At 29.2% G+C, this 25,101-nt stretch overlaps 4 protein-coding genes across 11 annotated transcripts; 1 reads left to right on the forward strand and 3 right to left on the reverse strand.

The window, feature by feature from the left end:
- Positions 1-256: 256 nt before the first annotated feature.
- LOC141525954 (uncharacterized) lies at positions 257-24,862 on the forward strand. Of its 6 annotated transcripts, XM_074240666.1 has the most exons (12): positions 257-662; positions 743-961; positions 2,240-3,340; positions 3,411-3,508; positions 22,185-22,286; positions 22,353-22,774; positions 22,882-23,008; positions 23,099-23,208; positions 23,288-23,498; positions 23,580-23,784; positions 24,398-24,516; positions 24,586-24,862. In XM_074240666.1, the coding sequence occupies exons 9-12, from the start codon at positions 23,486-23,488 to the stop codon at positions 24,840-24,842; spliced, it is 594 nt and encodes a 197-aa protein (XP_074096767.1). In that variant the 5' UTR covers positions 257-662; positions 743-961; positions 2,240-3,340; positions 3,411-3,508; positions 22,185-22,286; positions 22,353-22,774; positions 22,882-23,008; positions 23,099-23,208; positions 23,288-23,485; the 3' UTR covers positions 24,843-24,862. The 6 variants fall into 6 exon arrangements, 5 of the variants coding, with proteins under 5 accessions (XP_074096767.1, XP_074096766.1, XP_074096768.1 ...); XM_074240665.1 differs by having other exon boundaries at positions 22,185-22,774; XM_074240667.1 differs by lacking the exons at positions 22,185-22,286; positions 22,353-22,774.
- LOC141525955 (uncharacterized) lies at positions 5,045-17,270 on the reverse strand. The gene is made up of 7 exons (XM_074240669.1): positions 16,560-17,270; positions 9,208-9,365; positions 6,221-6,322; positions 5,958-6,103; positions 5,797-5,838; positions 5,516-5,654; positions 5,045-5,184 (listed from the first exon to the last, which is right to left on the reverse strand). The coding sequence occupies exons 3-7, from the start codon at positions 6,260-6,262 to the stop codon at positions 5,131-5,133; spliced, it is 423 nt and encodes a 140-aa protein (XP_074096770.1). The 5' UTR covers positions 6,263-6,322; positions 9,208-9,365; positions 16,560-17,270; the 3' UTR covers positions 5,045-5,130.
- On the reverse strand, positions 9,917-14,107 carry LOC141525916 (uncharacterized). The gene is made up of 4 exons (XM_074240619.1): positions 13,314-14,107; positions 12,553-13,149; positions 12,149-12,366; positions 9,917-9,976 (listed from the first exon to the last, which is right to left on the reverse strand). Exons 1-4 carry the CDS (start codon positions 13,789-13,791, stop codon positions 9,917-9,919), a joined length of 1,353 nt encoding a protein of 450 aa, XP_074096720.1. The 5' UTR covers positions 13,792-14,107.
- Positions 17,279-22,178, reverse strand: LOC141525956 (uncharacterized). Of its 3 annotated transcripts, XM_074240672.1 has the most exons (6): positions 20,084-22,178; positions 19,879-19,989; positions 19,703-19,785; positions 19,496-19,630; positions 19,007-19,395; positions 17,279-18,922 (listed from the first exon to the last, which is right to left on the reverse strand). In XM_074240672.1, the coding sequence occupies exons 1-4, from the start codon at positions 20,095-20,097 to the stop codon at positions 19,593-19,595; spliced, it is 246 nt and encodes an 81-aa protein (XP_074096773.1). In that variant the 5' UTR covers positions 20,098-22,178; the 3' UTR covers positions 17,279-18,922; positions 19,007-19,395; positions 19,496-19,592. The 3 variants fall into 3 exon arrangements, with proteins under 3 accessions (XP_074096773.1, XP_074096772.1, XP_074096771.1); XM_074240671.1 differs by having other exon boundaries at positions 19,007-19,630; XM_074240670.1 differs by having other exon boundaries at positions 19,007-19,108; positions 19,191-22,178.
- Positions 24,863-25,101: the final 239 nt, after the last annotated feature.

The following is a 25,101-nucleotide window of genomic DNA, read 5'->3' on the forward strand; positions in this document are numbered from 1 at the left end:
ACCTGGTATCAAATAATTAATTTTAATTAATCGGATCTATACAAATCGTTTGTTCGTCGTTTGTTCTTATTTGTTCGTTAAAAATATTTATTTGTTCGGTTATTGTTTATTTATAAAAAATTAAACAAATTTTTTTTGTTAAGTTAGCGTTTTATGGCTCGAATTAAAAAAATTTTTTTTTTAAACGATAAATTAATTTTTTTTATTGTTTGTTCGATTAATTTGATTGTTCGATCATTTTTCCATTTTAATTTAATTTTTTCTTAACAATATTTTCAGTTTTTTTTAGTTAGTTCGGCGCATGCGCAGACTTGTGAAGCTGTTAAGCGACTCTTGGTCCCACGGAGGCTAGATATATCTAGCCTCCGTGCTTGGTCCCTTAAATGTATCTACGTTAGCTCCAATCAGCTCCAATATTGTATTTATGGCAATATTGCTAATTAAATTTATTGAAATAGAAGTATTACGGAATATAATCCACTCATGTATTCAATTGTGATAATGTCGGTTGGTGTTTAGTTATTTGCATAATAGTTTGGAGTATCTATTATAGAAAAATCTGCTGATTGATTTATCAAAAAAATCCTTAGCAGTACAATGAGAGGTCGAAAAATTATAGCTGATTAATTTATTAGTAATTGTAAAGATGAAGTTTCGTTTTTGTAAGTATGCATTTTTTTTTATCTAATAAATTTTTTATGCATTCAAAAATTAAATCCTTACAATTTTTATAAATTTTCAGATCTCAGTGAATAATCATTTACATATAGCCTAAGTATTTAAACAAATATCACATGATCATAAAAGATCGTAATAAAGTAAATATAGGCTTTAATTTAAGCAATTTATTAAATTTGTTATCGACAAAGGACATACTGTGAAAGTTTAAGATGAACGGAGTACTTATATTGAATGCGTCAACAAAGTGATACATATGTTAAAATGTTTTAACATGATTGGAGTAAGTTGATAAATTCTTTTTAAAATATTTAAACTACCATTGACAATCTCTTTAGAAGAAATTTCTTTAATCCAATCAGTAATTATTTTTACTAATACTTATTTTTATTCCGTTATATCAACAATCTTATATTATTTTTTTTCATTTTCAATATATAATATTAATAATAATATATTAGTATAATATTAATTAACTTTACCGTCCATCTCATGGATAAAATCAAATTTCATACTACTTTTTATGATTTTGAATTTAACTGACATCCGACTATTTGTTGGTTTAAATAAAAAATAAATTAGTATAAAAAAATATTAATAAGAGTTTCAGGGACAGTTTTTTAAAACTTTATCAGATGGAATTTTTGTAAAAATAAATTATTTGTTGAGAAAATCTGAAAATTTTCCGATATCTGCTATATTTATTTTACATCAATTTTTGAATTTTGTTCATTTGATAATTATAGTCATCTTAAATTTATACAATAAGAGACAATAATTTATTCCTGCTCGTGTTGCTTTGGTATCGATGAAAGTTTGGATTTATGAAAATTTGTCCAAATAAATATGAAAGTTTAAAAAAATGCTGATAAATATAAATGAATAAAAGCACAGAAAAATTTGTGTATAATTGGATATAAATACAAATGATTCTATGTAAACTAGATCATCATCTGTTCAATTTTACAGTTGTTCACATGACCAACTGAACAAATAAAGTTCCCTATTTTTAAAAATACGTATAACTAATAATATAATAATAATATGTTTATTTGATTTCAATTCCAAAAGTATAAATGGGAAAATGAACATTACTATAAATGAAAATTTATAAATTTACTAGTTAATAAAAAATATCATTTGAATAAATGATTAATAATACAAGTATATAAAAAAATAAATGATACATTCACTTAATGAACTTATGTATTTAAAAAGATATATCGGGATGTAAAAAAACTATTATAATTATTTGAACAAAAGAAATTGCGGATAAATAATCATAATGAATAAAAGTAGAAATGATTTTATGAATAAACGACATTATGATAATTAGTGAACAGATGATCAAGTTTACACAGAATCATTTGTATTTATGTTCAATTATACATAAATTTTTTTGTGCTTTTATTTATTTATATTCATCAGCATTATTTTAAACTTTCATATTTATTTGGACAAATTTTCGTAAATCCAAACTTTCATCGATACCAAAGCAACACGAGCAGACATAAATTATTGTCTCTTATTGTTTACTTAATCGTTACTTAACGATTTGCAGGGTTGGAATTATCTTGACGGTCAAATTTGTCGGAAGAATTGCTATAAAAAAGGAGTCAACTATCATATTATGATTAAATAACCAGACATTGTTAATAAAAAAAAAGACTAGCAACTTGCAGTTGTCAGTGCTTCGTAGACAGTTGATAATAAAAAATACGTGCTCAGAAACTACTGGTCAATATGACACGTAAACCAATAAAGACACAAGGTGCTTTCTTTATACAGAATTCCTTCAGATGGTATTGCTATATATTCCGATTTGGATTCAAAATATCCCATAGTTCGATAATTAAACGGTTGTTATCGCGTAAGTCCAAATATAAATCGGGTTACAAAATGGCGAGGATAAATTTTCACAAGTCATTTAGATGATTTGTGTGTAATAACTGTACGAACTTAGAAGCTGTCACTCATGGTCTGTTACTCAGATAAAGAAATTCAGGATATAGAAGAAATTCATCCAGACGAAAATGATCGATCATAAATCATTAATTGTTTACTATAAACCGGAAAAACATCATGTTGACATCTGATAGTGAGCGATACTTAAACTGCGGCGAAGATTTCTGAAAAAGAATGATTTAAAAACACCAAATAAGATTGAATCATTTTAGGATAAGATAACGATTTATTGTGCTTATTACATGGTAGCTCATTTGAAAAAATACTCATAGAGAGCTAAAGAAGTACATAAAGTATGTGATTCCTTTCATGGTAACCATGAAGAATAAAATGCAGGTTTTAAGCTTTACTGCACTTAACTTAACGTTTGAATTTGATAAAAAAATCATATTCAAAAGCAGCAAAGTATATTTAAAGACCACTTTTGATTTGAAAGATACAGAAATCCGTTGTACTGACGATGCAGCTGAAAAGACTGAGGAAAAATGCTGTTTTGGATCTTCTACAAGTTTATTTTATGATATCAGGAATGGTTGTCAAAGCTGTGCACAACAGTATATCAATTATTTCACCATAAAATGACGATATTCAAGATCTATCATCAGTATTTTTTGATCGATAAGTAAAGTTAGCCCTCTAAAACAATACTAACCCTGGAAAACATTCTCAATGAAAAATTACTGATAATTTGTAAACAGTAGGTAATTTTTTTTATCAAATTAACAAATAGATTAATTTATTCTTTAAAGTACATAATTTTATAATAGTTTTCAGAAAAAGTCGGTGAAGAATGCCAGAAATTGATGGAATGATGCAAGAATCAAATAGGCTGATATATTAACTAAGTGTTTCCGTACTGCTGGATGTGAGTATTATTCCTTTATAATAGAATAAAAACCTAGAAAAAAATATAGGGCACTTTAATAGAAAATGTGCTGTTTTTTGTCAATTAATGAGAGCATTTTTTCTTAATTTAACGCTTACAGTAACTGGACTGAATCTTTTTTGTTCAATAAATTTTTTTTTTTATTTTTCAAGTTATTGAAAATTAAATTTATTATATTAAAAATCTTAATTTGCAAAAATTAGTTTGTTTCATAACATAAATTTACTATTCAGTCTCAATATTATATTATAAATAAAATATTATCTAATAATAATTATAATAATAATAATATGTACATCTTGGAGTAATTATTATTTTTAGAAATATTTTATTTTAATTAAAATTGAACTGAGAAACAAATTTCATTTATTATTTATTTTATTTACTTAATTTTACTGATTACCAACCCTGACAGCCATACAGACCGCAAGTTACGGCCAAATTGTATCGCTAAGTTGTCATCAATGTGCGACCGTATTGTGAAGGTAACTTGACAGTAAGCATTGACGGGCAAGGCTTGACGATAACTTTCCTTTGAATTGGAGATAACTTTTATCAATATGGCGGACTGCGAATTTTTCGCTTAGAGTCGATAACTAATTATCAACAATAGATAATTGGACGACTAGCAATTAAATTTAAATGCTTAAATAGGTGGCGCTGTACGATAATGCTTAAATTACGAATAAAAATCTGGAAAAATTTAGAAAAAGAAAAAAAAATACAAATAGCTTTCATATCAAATGAAAATTTATTACAGAAAACATTATTATTATTATTATTATTATTATATATTATTGCCAAATTTTCATTTTCTTATTAAATAAATAAATAAAATTATGCAGTCTCATCTGCATTATCAGCCTTTTCCTTTGTACTTTTATTAGTATTTTCTTCATCTGAGCTCTCGTCTACTGGAATCCAAGTACTATTTAAAATAGAAACACTTGTTCTTTTTTTGGCTGCTGGACCTTCAGATTGTTTCTTATTTTTGCAGCGTTGATATATGCGGGAATTCCCAGCCTTCAATGCTTTTTGTATAGTATTCTTTACATCAGTCTCAGTGCTGTTGGGATACATTTCCAATAAAGCTTCTGCAAAAAAAGAATATTAACAATGAAAAGTCTAATACCATTTACATGATATTGATAAACTAGTCAATGACAAAAAATAACGGAAAAATACTGAGAGCGGTCAATTAATAGTGAAAGAAAACGAATCACAGCTCTATGATGGTCACAGAAATCAAAAATTCTACAGCTTGATGAAGGTAAATTGGTTAAATGAAGTAGCAGGATACGTCTTGGGTTTAGAAAGGTCATATGAAGCATTACATGTCAAATTATCGAAATTTATAACCAAAACTCCAAATCGAAGGGCTTAGACTTAAAATGAGAAAAAAGAAAAAAAGCATTGGATAAAAATTAAAGTTCTTAAGCATAAAAAGACCCACTTATAATCAATGCATACTTACTACTTAAATCATAAGTAAGGCGCCTGGAATGCAGCGGAAACTTTTCATCACCCTCAATTCGATGCCCAATCCAAACCAAATTTGGTATTAGTTCTTCCGAGATCAATCTATTTTGCTGTAATATTTCTCAGGTATTTTCTAAAATGTTGGTACGTCGAAAATGGAATTGTAACCATGTTCTCTGTAATGAAAATAAATAATATAATTTTTTTTGTTCTACATTTTTAAAAGATTTTATAAATAAAGATGATACTAAATGGGACAAATACGTCATAGATGATGGTTATAAATATAGAAGAGTGTATGCTGTTGGGTCGGAAATTAACAGTGGACAGCCGAAACAATATGTTGAAAATACTATTACCATGTCAAGCAATTATGGGACATCTGATACGATGAAGGGTAAAGATACCTCTACCCTTCATACCTGATACTTACAGCGACGGGTCAGGTAATTAAAATTCGAGACGTCATGACACTAAACACGCAGGGTGAATAAACAACGAGCTTACCATTTCATTCTGCTCCTCAAGTGTAGCCTTGACGTATTTTTTTAAATCAGGATACGTCATAAACGGGACAGATTTAGGCTTAACAACCCCCGAATTATTTTTGGTAGCGCGAAGAGTCCCTAGAGTTTGTTCAATATTTCTGTAACAACATAAAACCATAAGATGTGAGCTATACTTATTTTCATGCACCAAAATGGTAAATAAATTAAATAATTAATCATTACTAATTCTTTAAAAGAAAACTTATCTGCAATCTATTTATAATATACTGTTAAACTTACGCAAGACGCTTGTTGTGACACTCCATGTGTTGCAGTATCACGCTAAATAAGTAAAAGAAGTAATAATTAAAAATATACTCATATTTTGAAACCATTTTAAAGGCGTTCAGCATATAAAAAATCAATTTTAAGTGCTATATTTTGTTAAGCAAATTACTTACTTCTGAGTACTATCAATTTTATTTAATTTCCCCTGCAGATCAGAAAGAGTTGCTAGTATAGTACGAGCATCTTTCATTGGCATTACAGCAGACGAGGGTATAATTTTTAACGGCTTTGACCCATTCGCTGAAAGATTATTAGAAATCTGAAAATAAACATAATCATTAAGTTGGATGCATTCAAAAGCATATGTCTTTAGCGTTCTTGTCGTAAATATTTAGGTTTACAAAAATGATAAAGAATTTTATTATGTTACAAAGACCTGCACAATTTGTCTTCTCGAGGGACTTGGCATGGTTCGCATCTCAATATTTTCATTGACAGCACCACTCAAAACAGGAGTCGCTGGCCGTGAATTATTGTTCTAAAAATCAAAATATTATTCATTTATAAACAATTATTATAAGTCTTTGAAACGTAGCAGGTGCATTTTTGAGTCCGAAAGGCATCCTATTGAATTGATAGTGTCCTCGCGGGGTCGTAAATGGTGTTTTATGCTTGTCCCTATTGTTAACTTTTATTTGATAAAAACCCGATTTCAGGTCAAAAGTAGAAAAGTACATAGCGCCTCCTAGTTGGTCGAGTATATCGTTTATGAACGGTAATGGGTATGCATCCCCAATCGTCTTATCATTTACTTTTCGATAATCTATAACTAGACGATATTTTACGTTTCCTTTTGAATCCTTTTTCTTTGGAACTATGAAAAGAGGTGAATTATACGGTGAAGTTGATGGTTCTATAATATCCATTGAAAGAAGTTCTGTTATTTGTCTTTCGATTTCATCTCTATGCGCGGGTGGGTGTCTATATTGTCTAGTATTTACTGGGATGTCATCTTTCGTGGGTATTATGTGATCAGCCACTGTGGTTGCCTGCAAATTTTCTCCCGGAATGTTGAAGAGGTCTGCGTATTTTTCAACAATTGAAACTATTTCTTCGCGCTCTTCTTCTTCTTCAGATGTTCTAAACGCAAGAGACTAATAACTTTATCAACGCGATTTTCCCTGGCCATGGTGCTATCGCTTTGTTGAACCGTTTCATTTTGCGATAAGTAAGTGCTATCTTCTTCGCTTGTTCCAAATGGGTACAAGGAGATTGTTGGCATCTTTACTTTGACATCTTCACTAAGAGTATTTATTGCATACAAATAAGCTATCCCATTTCTATTACTCACTAATGCTTCTCCGGCAAATATACCGTTTCCCATATCTAGACGAGGCACGTATCCCTCTTTGAGATTACTATCTATCCGAGCGAACATTGCTGTTTTAGTACGAGCTTTTAAAACAAAATATTCTCCTTCTGTCAATGAAATTTCTAAATTATTTAACTTCGTAAACGTAACCGTATTTTCTACTAGGTTTATTATTCCGCCGTATTCGCGTAAGAATTCCATTCCTAATATACCTGAATAATCTAGGGGGAAGTCGTCGGGTATTACGTGAAAGTCTGTTTCTGTATTAAAAATTTGTATTTTTATTTTACCTAGAGTAATTGCTTCTGATACTCCGTTTAAATTATAGCAATATGATTCATCAATTAGATCTTTATGTTTGACTTCCCCGTATTTTATTAGGTTTAAATTACATCCCGTGTCTAATAGAATTTTCCCGTAATTAGAAATTATATTTTTAGATTTTATCATTATTGAGGTAGGCTTATAATCTGGTGACATTGCGCCTACAAAGTATGTTTTTGTGGGTATTCTGGTATTTAATTTTGGGTTTGGCTCTGTTGCGTTGAGGTGTTTCCCCTTGAAGAGCCTGGAAGGGGAAACATTTGTCCGTTTCCCTGAACTGTTTGTGCGACATTTAAACCTGCTTGTCTACCATAATCGTAAATTTTCTTTCTACAAATTTTTTCTACGTGTCCTATCTTTCTGCAGTACGCACATTGTATTTGGGGTCCGTTATTATTATTATTCGTATTACCACTGATCGGATTATTATTATTCCTAGTGTAAATATTGTTTGTACTATTGGTGTAATTGTTATTATAACGATTGTAGTTTTTATTGTTATTATTATTATTATTATTGTAATTGTTACTTGTCATATTACGATTATCTCTGTTATTGCTATCATAGTTTCCGTAATTTCTAAACTTTAAAAATCTGCAATCCTCTGTATTATGATTGTTTCTTTTGCAATTTGAACAATATTTGTTTGTATTAATAATGTTATCTTTAAGTTGAATTTTGTCGTCGTTTTTGTGTGTCACGTCTGTATTAGGAGTACTTTGAATAGCATGGCAATTTGTGTCATTAAAGGTTTGAAACATAGAGTTAATATTGCTCATCGATTGTAATTTTCTTTCTGCTTCACGAGCAGCGGTAGCGGCTGACTGAAGGTCGTTATATTCTACCTGTCCTAAATATAATGCTATTTGCGGGAATAGTCCTGATAAAAATGTTTGAATTGCTGTCTCTGTCGCTATTATCGTTTTCTCTTCGAGTTTTTACATTTTGAATTTTCAATTTCTAGGATTGTTTTTCTTAAATGTTCATCTATTCTACTATGAAAATCTATAACTCTCTCGTCTTTTCTTTGTTTAAATTGTGTTAGTTCGTTTAGTAAAACTGAGATAGGTTTACTCTGTCCGTAATTTAGTGTTAATGTTGAAATTAAGTCGTCTATTGTTTTTATATTAGCGTTTAATAGTCTAACTATCGGTCCGTTTTTACATTTTGATATTAATAATCGTACTAGTACTTTTTCTTCTACGTCTGTTATAAAGTTCTTTGCTTCTTTACATATTTCTGTAAATGATTGTACTGGGATTGTGTGTCCGTCAAATTCAGGAATAGTTTTTATGAAAAGATCGAATTTATTATAATTTATACCGTTATTATTGTTACTATTATGTGTTGATGTACTTTGTCGTGCATTTAATTCAGCTTTAAACTGATTAAGTCTGTCTAATATTACATTGTCGCAACGTTTTTCGAAGTCGCTTTTCATTCTCTCTCTTTCATCTAACAATTCTTCTATAGCTTTTTCTAAAGCTGCTATTTTTCCTTTACTTTCTAATATAGTGGTTTCCATTTCGTTATCGTTATCTAAAGTCATTTTGATTTATTTAAAACAAGTCAAAAAGGGAAAAGAAAAAATATTTTTTTTTTTTTTTATATATTCCGTCAATTTTTTTTTGAAAAGAGAAAAAAAATTTATACTGCGTGGGCAGACAAGGGGAAAAATTGTAATTTTTGATGAGAAACAAATAAATTCGAATTAATAAATGACTTACTACTTCGTTGTATATTCTTATGTTGTTAATTATATTTAAATGCTTGGGTTGTCCTTTTTCGGATTCGTGAGCTGCCTCTCAGGTGATGTTGGATTTGGGCTGCTTGGCTCTTATCGTTGTTGTCCTAGGTCGTCACTGCTTGGCTGTAGTTGCTTCTGCTTGAAGTTTTTAAGTAGATTTTTGGTGATGATTCACTTATTTTACAATTTAATGGTTTTTATTTTTCTTTTTGCTTATTGTTTGTTGAATAGTCTTTTATTTTATTCGTTGTTATTATTAATTTTATTTAATTTTTAATTTGTTTTGATATACTTTATTTATAATTTAGCAAAAGAAAATGATAGATTATATAAATTTTTCAAAAACTTCTCACTGATTTTTGATTTTTAACTTTTCACTAACTGTATCACTTTATATATTTATTCTCGTTGATTTTTTTTTTTTTTGAAGATTTGTATTTTTTTTTTTTTTTTTTTGATTGTTCCCAGAAAAGAAATTTTCGATTTTTGAGTTGATGGTGAATTAATACTTTCGGAGATGAAGATCGATGTTGAATTTTATACACAAAAAAAATTTTGCGCCAGTCCTCTTCGGAGTGTGTTCGAATCCGTTGCTGCCACCAATTTATTATATTAATTAGTTGTTACGTCCTCGTAACCGCGCGGTTTGAGAAGAACCGGCCCTAAATAATATAAAGGGGTCTGGAGAATTAGGATGAGACGACCTCCAGTGTCGTCAGTAGGTGGACTCGAGTTTCCTCCGAGATAAACTGATTTAATTTGAAATTAATAGTCTCCGATTTATTTAATTAGTAATGCGATACAATTTAATTATCAGGAGGGAAACCGTCGTACAGTGTAATGTTTATCGGTTTCTAGAGCAGTACTTAGTAGCTTAATGATATTATGAAAAAGGCCTCGAGTTCCCGATGCAACTCGCTTTTATAGACTCCCCAAGGGACGCGCCCTTGTAGGAGTAGGGTTGCTTATCAGGTTCTCGAAAATATAGAATGTTCTAGACTTTGGAGTTCACGCTTCCTGCGTCATCACGGTGAGCTGGCTCATCGGCTGATGCCACTTCAGAGTCTAGTCCACGTAATTGTTTGTTGTTGACTTAGGACATTCTTTTCGTGAAACTTTCTGATGTTGCCGCGTACTGTACTCTAGTTTCCCTTTACATTTTATTATACATTAGGGTGATTCAAAAAAAAAGAATATTTTTTTTTTCGTTTGGTACTCTGAAAAATAGGTTCCTAGACACCTCTAAGAAAGCCTCTCCAAGCATGAGTTCTTAATTGTAACGGGAAGGTCCTCCTTCTTACAGTTTTCTATTTTTTCTTATTATCAGATAGAAAAATTTATATCTCGCTTCCAACTACTTGAAAAAATATCTTGTTCCTTAGATTTTGTAGGAAATTGAATGCTCTACAAAAAAGGTCTCTTACGATTTTTTCGTAAACCCAACCGTTTAAAAGATATTAACGGTTAAAGTTTGATTATTTTTGGGAAAATTTTTTATTTCTTATGAATTTTATAACTCAATGAAAAAAAATCATTATGAATGATGAAACTCATAGTTTTGTAGGAAATTTACTGCTCTATAAAAATGGTCTCTTATGATTTTTCGATCAAGTTGAGCGTTTACGAGATATTCATCGTCAAACATCAATGCATATCAATTTTTCTAGTTTTTGATCAATAATTCGAAAAATTTCAATTTATTCTGTGAGTTTCAAGGAAATTTAGACAAATTTGAGTTCCTATGAATAGAAATATGTTATGAACTATTTTTTTAATTAGTTTTTTTAGTCTTGGACATGTTTGATTACATTAAAACAAAAAATTAGTGCATTTTTTTAAATATATAATTCAATTTAGTGTGTTTCACATGTGTTTCACTTTTTATCGAAGAATTTATTTATTTAATTATCAACTGCCATATAATTTTCAATATTTTCAACATAACGGTACAGTTTTACTGTAAATAATTTCCTCTATTGCAGTTTGGGTAGTTTTTTCGATGTTCTTTGATAATTTGCAATAAGTATTGGAATTGCTCTTCATTTTTGTCAAGCATTGATTATACTCACTAACTAATGCAACAGCTCGTTCTGCTGAATCATTAACAACTTTCAATTGGTTAAAGTATTCTTTATTTTCAATGTAACTGTCATTAGTAGGCCACGATTCAATATCTTTATCAAGGAAGTCATATGGTAAATCAAAGATTTTAAAGAGATTTAAAGACTTTTTAGAAACAAAGTCACTCAGACTTTTTTGCGTTAATGAATTCAAATCGTTTTTATCAATTATAAATTTTTAGCTTTAGAATCTGTACCGTTACGAGTATTAACAGCTCCAACAATATTTTTTTACTTCCAATGAAACGGTATCGTCAAATAATGATAAAATGGCAAGTTCATCACTTAAATACCATAAATGCAAAATCATTTTTTCACAAGTTGCTGAAGAAATCAATGAATTGATATTTTTGTACTCGAATAAATTTTTCAAAAACTGCAAGTCATGATTAGCAGCAGTTGTTGCAGAAGTTGATGAAAACCAAGCTTTTAAATACAGTGTAACTATAAATATACAAATTTGCCGAAGACCGTCCAATTCTTTATTAGAAAGTTTAAATTCATTTCTGAATAGAAACATTTTTAAACTGTAAATTGCCTTCGCCAACCACCTAGCATGATGAATTGCACCAGGACGTTTGAAAAAATTTCTTCTTGAGGCATTTCTCCAAGGAAAATCAACGACAATTCCAACAATTCTTTATAGTCATCTCGGGGTTGTAGTAACTATCAAAAACAATTAAAAATTTATCAGAAACAAGAAAATTTTTTTCTTAAAATCGCAGTTAAATCATACCTGTAAGGATTGTGCAATTAAACTAGATATTTCATTTTTTTATCCAAAATGATATCAGCAACAACAGTATCTTCAATTCCAGATTTATAATTAGTTTTATTTATTTCATCCCATGATTTTTTAAATCTTCCGAACATTGGTACGTTTGGCCCAGATGACACAGGCCAATATACTTCAAATGCACTTCTCAATATGATCTCAAAAATGTGGTGACGACATGGTAACCAGATTAACTCTCTTCCCAAAGTCTTTTCAATTGCCTTACATGTACCGTTATGAATTCCTGTATAAAGAAAATAGATAACTATCGTTAAATTTAATATTTTCAACAAATTGTAGATTATATTTAAAATCCAAATGAGTAAATAATTCTCAATAATTTCAAAAGTGAAATTCAGTAAGCAATAAAAATTAAACTAGAACGTTAATAATTAAATATTTTTAGATTAAATTATCATTGATAAGTTACCTGTATTAACTGCCGTCGTGTCAAAACACATCGCCTTAACATAATTAGTAATACCCCATTCACTCAATGTCGATAAAATGGCTGATGTTTGATTGTCTGCCGTCCCAGAATTCATTTTTGGAACCCCAAGTAATTGTTCGGTACCAAATGCAGTTAAAATAACTGGTAACCGTTCCACAGATTTTGATCCAACAAGGTCATTCAGCATTTTTCCGTCCCAATGCACAACGTATTTATCGTGTGTCTTAAAGTTGTCATTAAGTCCTGTAGCAATGTCTTCTCTTTGAAGCATACGAGCTCGTTGAATTGAACTATAACTGAGCGTTGTATCTTCAATTTTAATACCTACTGCTAGTAAAACCGGAGCAATAATAAACATCGCATTTCTACTGCTGACATTAGCTCGGTCGAGTCCAAAAATGACTTCAGGAGTTAAGACATCAAGTTTTGCTCGTTTTGTCGGAATTGGAGGTTCATACTCTGAATCAGATCCAAAATTTGTAACTCCAATTAATGTATACGTAGAGAACGACTCTGATTTTTCACTTGGAACAATCGCATGACTGGTAGACGGTTGATCTAAGTCTGGAATAAGATCTGTTTTATAAATTAAACGAAGAAAATGTATAGAATTTATTCATTTTGATGACAAATAATTAAGAAAGGACTCCAAAAATTGTCTAGTCAAATGTCATCTAGTCATCTATGAAAAGTTACACTACTACCTGACTTTATAATAATTAAATATCTCAGATACTTACTACTCTCATCTATTCCCATCATAGTTGTGGTTAAGTTTGATACAGGTACATTATTAGAAAGAATCTCTTTATGGGTACCGAATTTTTGATCCAAATACAACTTTCTAATATTATCATCAAGCACTTTTAAGGATTTTTCGCTCACAATGTCGAATAATTGTTCAAGATCAGTCTGAAATTTCATTTCCTTTTGGTTTTGCGCTGAATTCTTTTTATCGAAATTTTTTTGTAATTTTAACCATTGACTGTGATAGCGAAGAAATTTTTTGACTGCATTAGGAGCTCCACTAGTTGGAATCTGATTTTTTCTCCACAGTTCAATAACTTGGTCAACTGAATTTTTAGCACTTTGTTTGATTGAATACTTTAAAATTTTAAGTTGGTAGAAAAACACACGCATAACCTCTTTCACTTTTGGTAACTTACGTTCCGAAATTCTTTGTAGAGGTATTCCGATGAAACGTATTTCTTTATTCATTGTAGGTTAATTGATGATAAATAAATTTATGTGATGATTATAAGACTTATTTAAAATGAATTATTTTATTACGTATTCAAGATGATCAGTTTTAGGAACACTGAAAATACGGTATTAAATGGGTAGATACTGAAGATAGTTGAGAGTAAAAACATAGATGGCGTTAGTTTCAGAAGACAAACAGAAGAAGAAATGGAATTCAAAACAAAAATCCCCTCGAACGAAAATTTTATGTATATTTTGTGAAAAACAATTTAAAAATACGCACTGAACAAATTTCATAATAATAAATGACAACGCGATTAAGATTTTAAATTATTAAAGATAAAATTTAAAAAAATATTATTAGAATAAAAACTTTCAAATGAATTTTTGAACAGAAAACATCTATAGGAGTTGCTTTTATAATAAAAACTCAAATTTATCTAAATTTCCTTGAAACTCACAGAATAAATTGAAATTTTTCGAATTATTGATCAAAAACTAGAAAAATTGATATGCATTGATGTTTGACGATGAATATCTCGTAAACGCTCAACTTGATCGAAAAATCATAAGAGACCATTTTTATAGAGCAGTAAATTTCCTACAAAACTATGAGTTTCATCATTCATAATGATTTTTTTTCATTGAGTTATAAAATTCATAAGAAATAAAAAATTTTCCCAAAAATAATCAAACTTTAACCGTTAATATCTTTTAAACGGTTGGGTTTACGAAAAAATCGTAAGAGACCTTTTTTGTAGAGCATTCAATTTCCTACAAAATCTAAGGAACAAGATATTTTTTCAAGTAGTTGGAAGCGAGATATAAATTTTTCTATGTGATAATAAGAAAAAATAGAAAACTGTAAGAAGGAGGACCTTCCCGTTACAATTAAGAACTCATGCTTGGAGAGGCTTTCTTAGAGGTGTCTAGGAACCTATTTTTCAGAGTACCAAACGAAAAAAAAAATATTCTTTTTTTTTGAATCACCCTATTATACATTTGTGTTATCGTTAAGCGTTCCTTGTTGGAATGTTAATGGTAACTTAAAAACAACTTATTTGTTCTACTGCGTGTTGAATCATTGTTAGATAATTCTTAAGTGTTCTAGTATCTACTAGTTATTCTTTACTTATCGTTATGGTCCCTACTTATAGTTCTATAATTATAATCTATTATCTATATCTAATTATATGTTTTAGTCTAGTTTGTAATATTTGAGATGAGCGATAGTGACATCTGCGAATGAAGGTGAGGACGTAACATTTTTAACCTCAATTTGGTATTACCGATATAATTAATTTCAGTCTCATAATTTTTATTATTAGTGTTATTGTTATTATGACATTGTAGTAAGTAAATGACACAATACACCACGCGCATAATTGTAAGACTTTTCACCTAAAGATTAAAATTATTTGAAATCCACTTGATTGGATAATAATGCAACCTATCGGCAACGACCACAAAATCATAGAATGGTACTCTATCCAATGGGAATAACCTCTGATTATGATTGTTCATGTACAAAAAACCTTTGTTCCAACTTCAAATTGTTTATTTCTTGTTTAATTAACATTTTTAATTAGCCGAATATTTGTATTCTAAATATTTGCACTGCGCATGCGTCAACTTTACGTTTAGACTTTCAGCGCGGACTTTTGAAAATTATATTGACCAGCAGTGTGATTAGAGTAAGTGTATTTTTCTTGTAATTTCAATTATAGAGGTCACAGGACAAAAGGGCAACGTGTAGTTTTTAATAATTTTATAATAAGTTTTATTTTAATAAAGTATTGAAATTTTTTGTTAATTGTTATGGATTTTTTTTTTTTTTTTTTTTTTTTTTTAATAGTTCGTATTATTTATGAAAATAGAATTGATGAAAAAAAAAAAATGTACATGCATTGATTAACAATTCTCTCGATATTTTTAAAAAATTTAGAATGAAATGAATATTTATTAGTTATTTATTTATTTACTTAATGACATTGATATTGGCTGACGTCTAACAATTTTTTTTTAATTATTTGAATTAATTAAATAGTAATTCCTAAAAAATTACACTCGTAAATTTTTTAATTTTTTACACATGAGATGTGCTTTTTACTATAATTTTCAAAAACCGCGCTAAAAGTCTATATACGTAAAGTTGACGCATGCGCAGTGCAAATATTTAGAATGCATACATACAGCTAATTAAAAATGTTAATTAAACAACAAATAAAAAATGTGAAGTAGGAACAAATGTTAAATATATATGAACAATCAAAAATAGAGGCTTGATGACCCAAATTGCTACCAAAATATTAAAAAATGCGACAGGGGGCTAACTTAAAGGTACATTATTAATAAATTCTTTTTAAAATAAATAAATGGAGAACGATCAAATGTTGAGAGTGAATAATAAAGAATAAACGAAAAGCTGAAAACGTGATAGAAAAAAACATCAAAAATTAAAAGAAAAAAATTTGGGGTTCTAACTTCAGTGAGCTATCCCGTTGAATCTACAGTTTATGTAGAAATAATTCCAGTGCACTCTGGTGGTTGTAGATGCAAGCTGTGAATTAACTTTTTCAGTGTAGTTGCGTATTTATAGTAAGATTACTACACATTTTTATTTTATCTAGTCTGTGGCGGTGACTTTTCTCCATGAAAAAAGTCAGGATCGAAATTTCTGGGCTTACTATAGTTTGTGCTGATAAAATTTAATAATTTTAAGTGAATTAAATGTTATAATTGATTATAATAAATTAATATCAGTAAAATAGAGTATGACTTACTTTTATGATATATCATTTTGGAAAAAGGAGTACCATATAATTAAATAAAATTTTGCAACCTCGAAATACCATTCTGCTTACAGTAAACACAGTCGGTAGTCTGGCGCTCCGTTTACAACGGAATTTTTGAACGGAACTTGGCACCAGATTCTACCGAATCTGTGGATTATTAATCTAACGCTTGACGCTGGTTATAAGCGTCAAATTGTGTCACGTGGTTAATTTAGGCCGTGCTGCCACCTGATAAAACTTAGTAGCGTCAAATCGTAAAAAGCTAAACTCGAATTAGCTTTTTATTTAAAGGATTAAACAGAAATTTAGAATCTATATAATCGAACTCGAAAGTAATCGATATTGAATAAGTTAAGAATCTTGTTATTGTTTATTTTAAAAATAAATTTTTATTTAAACATTAGATTAAAGTTGTTGACTTTCTGTTATAAAAATGGCACTATTCGAAGATTACCTAGATATAGAAGCGTTGGAAGTAGGGATGTACGATATCGCAAAAAAGATCGATTTTCAAAAATCGAATTGAAATTTCAATAAAGAATCGATTCTAGAGAAAATCGATAGTAAATAAATCGATTCTTAAAAAATTGAATTGTAAAATTATCGAAGGTATATATTATTAAATTAAGATATAAATTTTTATTTTTAAATTAAAACCATTATTTAATTTAATTAATTCAATAATTTAAATTAAACAAGTTAAACAGTAACATAATGACAAGTTAAACAGTAAAATGATTATGTTAATTACTTAATAAATAATTATAGTTTAAACAGTTAAATAATTAAATAATTATAGTTTATATCTTTTTTAATCAAGTTTCCAATCTTCAATGTTAATTGATTTCAAATACAGTAATTGTTGTAAATGAGGAGCACTAATCCGATTTCGAATAGCTGAAGCTATTTGACCAGCAGAAGAAAACAGTCTTTCCGATGGAACAGAAGTAGCTGGTATAGATAAATATTTTATTCCTAGTTTCGATAACCGAGGAGCTTCATTTTTTTTTTGAACCAATAGTCAATTGGATCATTTTCAATTTCAATGATAGCTTGATCCAAAAATTTTTTTAGATCAATGTCCCCTTCTTCAACAGTTGAGTGTTCGTGTAATTCTTGGTCTTGTTTCACTAATTGACGATGATAGTTGAAAAGATCATTGTCAATACTGTTTTTATTAATTGGAGTTTTAAGTTGGTTAGTAGGTTTCGATTTTTCAGTTCCGGACAAGAAGTCATTTATTTTTTTTCGCATGGCAGAGTACGATGTTCCGGGTGGAAAAAATTTTCTTTTCATTCTTGGATCGAGGATTGCAGCAGGACCAACCAAAGAATGATTTTCAATAGATTTGAAACGATTACTTATAGACTGCACCAATTTTTGTTTCACTTTTTGGGTAATTTCAGTGGTTACAGGTAACTTTGATAATGTTGTGAACAAATAATATAAATGGTATAACATTTCACTACAAGTCACATAATTTTGGCCACTTACTCTTTTTGTAATATTTTTTGCCGGTCGAAGTAGCTCTACTACTTCACGAAGTATTGTTACATCAGACGCTGATAATAAGAAATTTGCTCTATCAGATTCCACAAGCGCAGTCACTATTGAATCCAACATTCGTAAAAATCGTTCAAGCATGTAAAATTTTGAATTCCACCGAGTAGGAACATCTTGAATGAGTCTTAAAACTTCATCACTGTTTTGTACCTTTTTCAATTCAGCAGCTGCTATTGGACTTTTGAAAAAATAACTACATTGTGAACTTTGTCAATGATTTCTTTTAGTTCTTGACATTTATCAAAGGTATCAGTCATAGCCAAATTCAGAGAATGTGCAAAACATCTTAAGCCTTTGTGAACTCCAAAAGTATCATTTACAGCTTTCACCATGTTTGCACCATTGTCAGTTACAACTGCAGTAACTTTATGTTTTGGAATATTCCATTTTACGAGTATATTTTCAAATTGTTTTGAAATATTCTCAGATGTATGCCGATCAGTCAATTCAATCATATCTAAAGTTAAAGTTTTTAAAGAGTTTTCTTCTACGTAATAGACTGTACAGCCTAGGAAATTTCGCGAGGTTTTTGTCTCTGTCCAAACATCAGCAGTCATCGAAAAAGAATCGATAGCTTCTAATTTTTTTTTTTAATAACATGGTCAGAACTTTAGCTTTTTCTTCAATCAACTCAGTTCTTTTCTGTCGACTAGGAATTTGATAGTGAGGACAAATTGTCGTTAATAACATTCTTAAGCCCTGTTTCTCAGTAGCCATGTACGGTAAATCATCTTTCACAATCATAAATACTAATGTATTTGTGATTTTTTCATGTTGACTGCCGCCATCTACGTAAAGACATTATTAATTTCATTTAAAATTTGTAAATAAAATTAACATCTTATAACTAAATAAAAATTCCAATTACTTACTTTTAAATGACAACATTCGATTAAAATTCTCTGCTGCTCTGAATTAAATGTTTTTGATTGAGTATTTAAATCTTTTTTATTGCTGTTGATTTCAACTCCATCCTGAAAAGTTATTTTATCTCAATTTCAATTGCGATAAAAGTAAAACAATAATATTGGAATTAAAATAATAAAAAAAAATCACCTCAAAACGATCATTTACGCTAAGATCAGCGAAGACAATAGAGTAGCTTTCATAATGTGACCTTTTTAAATGATTTTTCAAATTAGTCGTGTTACCAGGAGCTGCAATATTTTTTGTGCATAATTTATATTCTCCTCCTTTTGGAGTTTTAATAAAAAAGCTCCAAACAGAAGATTTTTTCTTCCTCGTATTTTTAATTATTTTTCTAAAAAATTTTATAGTCATTAAACTATTGAAAAAATTAACAAGTAATCACTAAAAGATTTTTAAAATAATAAATAATAAATAATAAATAGAATGAATACCCAGGATTAGAATTTTTTGACTTAGGTTTGGTAGATTCCATTTCAGGTCGATTTTGAGAACTTGACTTAATAACTTCTTGTACCTGAATATCATTGTTCAATATTGTTTAATGTCGTCGTTACTGCTTAACTTTTCTATGAAAATTAATTATTATTGTTAAATTATTGCTCATGTTATTGTGATTTTAGTTAGTAAATACTAATTACCTTTGTTCGTTTCATTTTCTGAAGAATTATCTTTGTCTGTTTTTGAGTCATCTTCGGTGTCTGTAAGTCTGTCAATTGACTTACTAAAATCAAAAATAGTTATAATTAAATAATTTAGATTTTTATTAGTTAATGTATCTCATATCTATTTAATGAATTATAAAGAAAATACATACAAATCCAGACCGTTTTCACTCATGTCTATACGATGAACTCCATTATCAGGAGTCTCGATTCCTCCTCCCATAACCCGGTCCCACATAAAACGACGAGCATGGTCATTATTACTAAATAATTAAGAATGTGTTAATTAAGTTATGGAATATATATATTAATAAAATATGTTTCTGCGACGGGTGAGTAATAAGAAACAAAACAAACCTTGTTATTGCCATATAATTTTGGAAATTAATCCCTTCTACACACCAAATCGTATCTTGGTTCAATGAAAAAAAAATTTGAATTGTTCTTTCAGAAGACGGCACTGAAAGTAAAAATTAAATTAATTTAATAAAAAATAAATGTAAAATGTTTATTCCATATTTCATAATACCGAAGTTAGCTGTCAGCTGTCAGCTGTCAATTTAAAAAATTTTTTTAACAAATTAATAACAATAAAAAAATGCTTCTAAAAATTTTCACTTATAATTTTTATTAAATTTCACATGTAAAATTTTTTAATTAACTTTTTTTTATAATTTATAATTTAATTGCTATAAAATTCTAAAAAAATTTTTAATATCTGTCAACTTCAGTATCATTATATTTCAAAAGTATTAATTAATTTATTTTTTTGCATGCACTTTTTAATTATTTAATTTATTATTTGATTATATTATTCTGTAATTTAAATATCAATTGAATTTAAATAAAATTATTTAATACTTACAAGCTTTAAAACACCTCATTATTAGTAAATTGATAAACAACGTTGATTTGTACCAGTAACAGAACTTCTGATATTATACTTATTATTAAAAACAAAAGACGATTTCAAACTCAACGATCGCAGCGCCGTAACTACTTCCCAATGCTAATGCTATATACCTATATGATCTCATTTATTTGTCGCGAGCTTATTGAGCTATTGTTCTAAAACTAAGTCTTCTGAGTCTCCCCAGAGAAAGACATTTTTCAGAATTCTGGAACAACTGTATATAATATTTCATAACGAGATTTCATTCAAGGTATCCCGATTGTTAAATTTGACATTTTATTTTCTGTGGTAAAACATGGCACAAAAAGATGAAATAAAAGTTTCTGCAGTTTCGCATAAGTACTTGACTTTATTTAAAATAATTATTATTGTAAATCAATAAAATCTATTTGATAATTTTTCTAAAGTATAACCCGGGAAAAAATGATCAGACCTGATCAGACATGAACAGGCATGAGTCTTCAGCCCTGATCAGACATGAAAAATGACCATGCCTGATCAGGCATGAATTGACCTGATCAGGCCTGATCAGACATGGTCAGGTCTGAAAACCCATTACTATTTTTAATTAATTATTTTGCTTAATTTTATGGTTGTAGTACTTGATAGAGTCGTACGCAATTCTCTATAATAAAATAAAATAAAAAAAAATAATTACATATTATTGTAAGGATGTAACACCAGCGGTCAACCATCCAACTACCAACCATGCTCAATGCTGTTTAACTCTGGTGTTATCCGTTTGCCTTGAATTTCCCGCCTGCTGTGCTGCTATATTAGATGTAACAATTCTATGAAGTACATAGAGTATCGAATAAGTTTATGATAAATATAATGTTAAAATTGGTTTTATAATATATTTTGATAGTCCTAATTTATTTATGTAACCGAATCTCATTATAATATCACATTTATTTAAATAATATAATAAGTAATGATTTTCATATTAGGCAGGAGCAGAGCAGACCATAACATCCCATAGAAAATGTAATAAATTTTTTATTTCAAAATTATTTAAATAAACGTAATGTTAAAAATAATTTTGCACTTTTTGTGATGACCAAAAATTTTTTTCGTCAAAGAAAAAATTTTTATCATATCTCTGACTATAGTCAGAGAGGAACAGTCATAAACAGGCATGGTCAGACATGAATAGACATGAACAGGTATGAACAGGCCTGAGCGTATTTAACACTTCAGACATGAACAGGCATGGACAGGTCTGATCAGGCATGGAGAGGTCTGATCAGGCATGGACAGGCCTGAACGTATTTAACACTTTAGACATGAACAGACATGAGCAGGCATGGATAGGTCTGGTCAGGCATGGACAGGCCTGATCAGGCCTGAGCGTATTTAGTACTCCAGATATGAGCAGGCATGAACAGAACTGATCAGGCATGATCATGTATAACTTCAGGCCTGGTCATACATGAACAGGCATGATCAGGTCTAATTTCAGGCCTGATCATACATGAACAGGCATGGTCAGGTCTGATCATTTTTTCCCGGGAAGTTACAATTTAACACCTGTATATTGTACAGATCAATCTGGTGAAAGAAAATATATTTTTTACTTTCAAATCGATGAAGAAGCTGCTTACAAAGTGGAAAATTTGGATTTTATAACTTACTTAAACATTAAACGTAAGTAAATATGAATTCATGTTCAGCTATTTTATTGATATAATTCTAATTAAATTTATTATATAGATGACAATAATTACGCTTTGTTGTTTATTCTTAATCTCATCGAGAAGGGGTACCATCCAGTGACATCAAAGGAGTACGCTTCGATCTACAAAAGCATAGATTGCATCGATTTTGAAATTATAAATTAATATCGCTTATCATTATTAAAAATGACTAATAAAAACTAAACATTGTAATCAAAAGATTTTTATTTGAACGTGAAAAAATTTTATTCCTTAAACTATACACTAGAATAAAGTGTACATTTTAAAATCCCCGGTCATTCCGCCATCTTATTTTCAGTCAATCAATCTTCAACCAAAAAAATCGATCTCTCGAATCGTTTTCATGGAACGAATCGATTAAAATAATCGAATTGTCTACATAAATAAATCGATTCTAGTGAAGATCGATCTTGAATCGTACATCCCTAGTTGGAAGATGTAAGGGTTATATTATATAAAATCAAACGGATAATTATAACAGAAATATTTTTTCATTTTTCTGTGTAAGAAAATAAACTCACAATATTTATTGTTTTTATTTTTAGGAAATATCACAAGTTTATGTTTGTGGTATATGTGAGGAGATTTGCAATAGTTACTTAGATCATAATTGTTTAAAAAAATATAAAAATCATCATATCGATGAGAATCATTATTGCTATCCTTTACTAGGTTAGTAACTTATCAATTTTTTAGATTATTAAATAAATAAATAGTACAGAAACTAACAAAATTCATCGTTTTGATGTATTTAATTTAAAGAGGATGGTGTTACAATAATTCGGCGTGCTTTATTGGAAAATGGACGTGAGGAACTTATTACGGAGAAAATTTATTCAATAAGTAAAGAAAACAACAAAACCTCTGGCAATGTAAGTATTTTAAAACTAATTTAAGTGTGATGTTTCATTAGACTTGCATAATTATTCCTATTAACAATATTAATTTTAGTTTCAAATTCCTAATTCCAAAAATAAGAAGGTAAAAACAAAAGCGCAATTTTCTGTATAGCCAAATAAACGATTAAATGATACTGAAGTCGAGTTGTTAATAAATGAGGTGCAAAAAAGAGTCCCTCTGTGGAACCATCATGTTCCCCTCAAAGAAAGAAACCGAGAAGCTGTTTCAAATTTGTGGAAAGAGGTTTCAATGGCATTGAAAGGTTAAAAAAAATCTAATTTTTATTGCTTTCTTTTTTTTTTATCTCACATTTACCTTACGCTCTGCAAACTAATTTTGACAGGTAAGCTAGATGCTGAAGAATGTAAAAAGAAGTTTAAATATATTCGAGATACTCATCGTAAAATAATTCAAAATGAAAACAAACCAAGTGGTTCATCAAGGGTCGATTCTACTGATGAATGGAAATATTACAGATGTTGTGAATTCCTACGAGATACTTGCTTAATTCGCCCGTACACGAAAAGAAAACTGTATGAAAAATTACGGTAAAAACATCGTAATTTTTAGTATAGAATATTATAATGCCGGACCTAAACTCAAACATCGTAATTTTTACGATGCAGTATCGTAAATTTCTATCACTTAAATTAAAAAGAAGCTTAGGTTACCGAAAAAAATAATTCTGCATCACCGAGGAATCGAACCCGGAGACCTCTCCGCCACAAGTCCAAGGTTTATCCCCTCACGCTATCAGAGGCATATCTAAATTTTATGTTCAGTCACATAATAAGACCCTCCATACAGTATGGAGTAATTGGTCATCTTTTGGTGGTGGCGCCGCAAACTACTGGACTCTGTCTTTCTTTTATTAAAACATATAGTATGCGTCCTTTCACTTGCTCTTACAGAAAAAAAATTTACTAAATAACATCGTAATTTTCAATAATTCAAATTGTATTCTGTAGACGGCAGCATCGTAAAAATCAAGATACTAAAAGTATAGTCCTGGATTACGATATTACTATTGTAATTTTTCATATAATTTTTTTTCCGTGTATGTATGATCATAAATTTTAAATGATATGATATTATGTCGATAGATTCTTTTAATTACAAATAAATATAAATTAAATACTAAATCGTAATTTTCAATTGCAGAACTAGAACAAATGTAGATGAACATGCTACCGCTGGTTTTAATAACGACGGAAGCTTTAATAATGATTCATCAAATGCTATGGACGACAGTTTTGATGAAAGTACTGACCAGGATAATAGTAAATATATTTTTTTTGAAATTACAAGTCACTAAGAAAATATTAAACTAAATTTCCTAAATTTTTTAGAATCTGCCAATACAAAAGGAAAAAAACGTCAGGAAATTGCGGATTCTGTAAATGCAATCAACCGTATCGCTGATATTATTAGTAATGATAAAACATCAGTCGCTCTACCGGCGCCGCCAAAATTGGATCAAGTTGGTGGATTTTTAATCGGTATCGGCTATCAGTTACGACAGCTACCAGATGATGTCCAACTGCAAACCATTATTAAAATTTTACAGTTGATTCGAGAAAAAAATAACCTATACGTACAAAATTAGTGAAACAAATAATTTACATAAGTATAAGCGTTAAAATATTAAAAAAGTATTTCATTGATATTAAGCATTACATTTTTATACAAGTTTGATATTAAAAATATATTTATCTGTCAGTAATTGTTTTTTTTATCGATTTCTTGGCTAAATCCTCCTTTAATTTTGAAAAATAATAATAATTACAAATTTTGCATTCACAATATATATATATATATATATATATATATATATATATATATATATATATATACAATTTAAATAC

The sequence above is a fragment of the Cotesia typhae genome, unplaced genomic scaffold (genome assembly GCF_013202065.1).
Source record: "Cotesia typhae breed Kobodo isofemale line unplaced genomic scaffold, CoteBio_Ctyphae contig_28, whole genome shotgun sequence".
Lineage (NCBI taxonomy): Eukaryota > Metazoa > Arthropoda > Insecta > Hymenoptera > Braconidae > Cotesia > Cotesia typhae.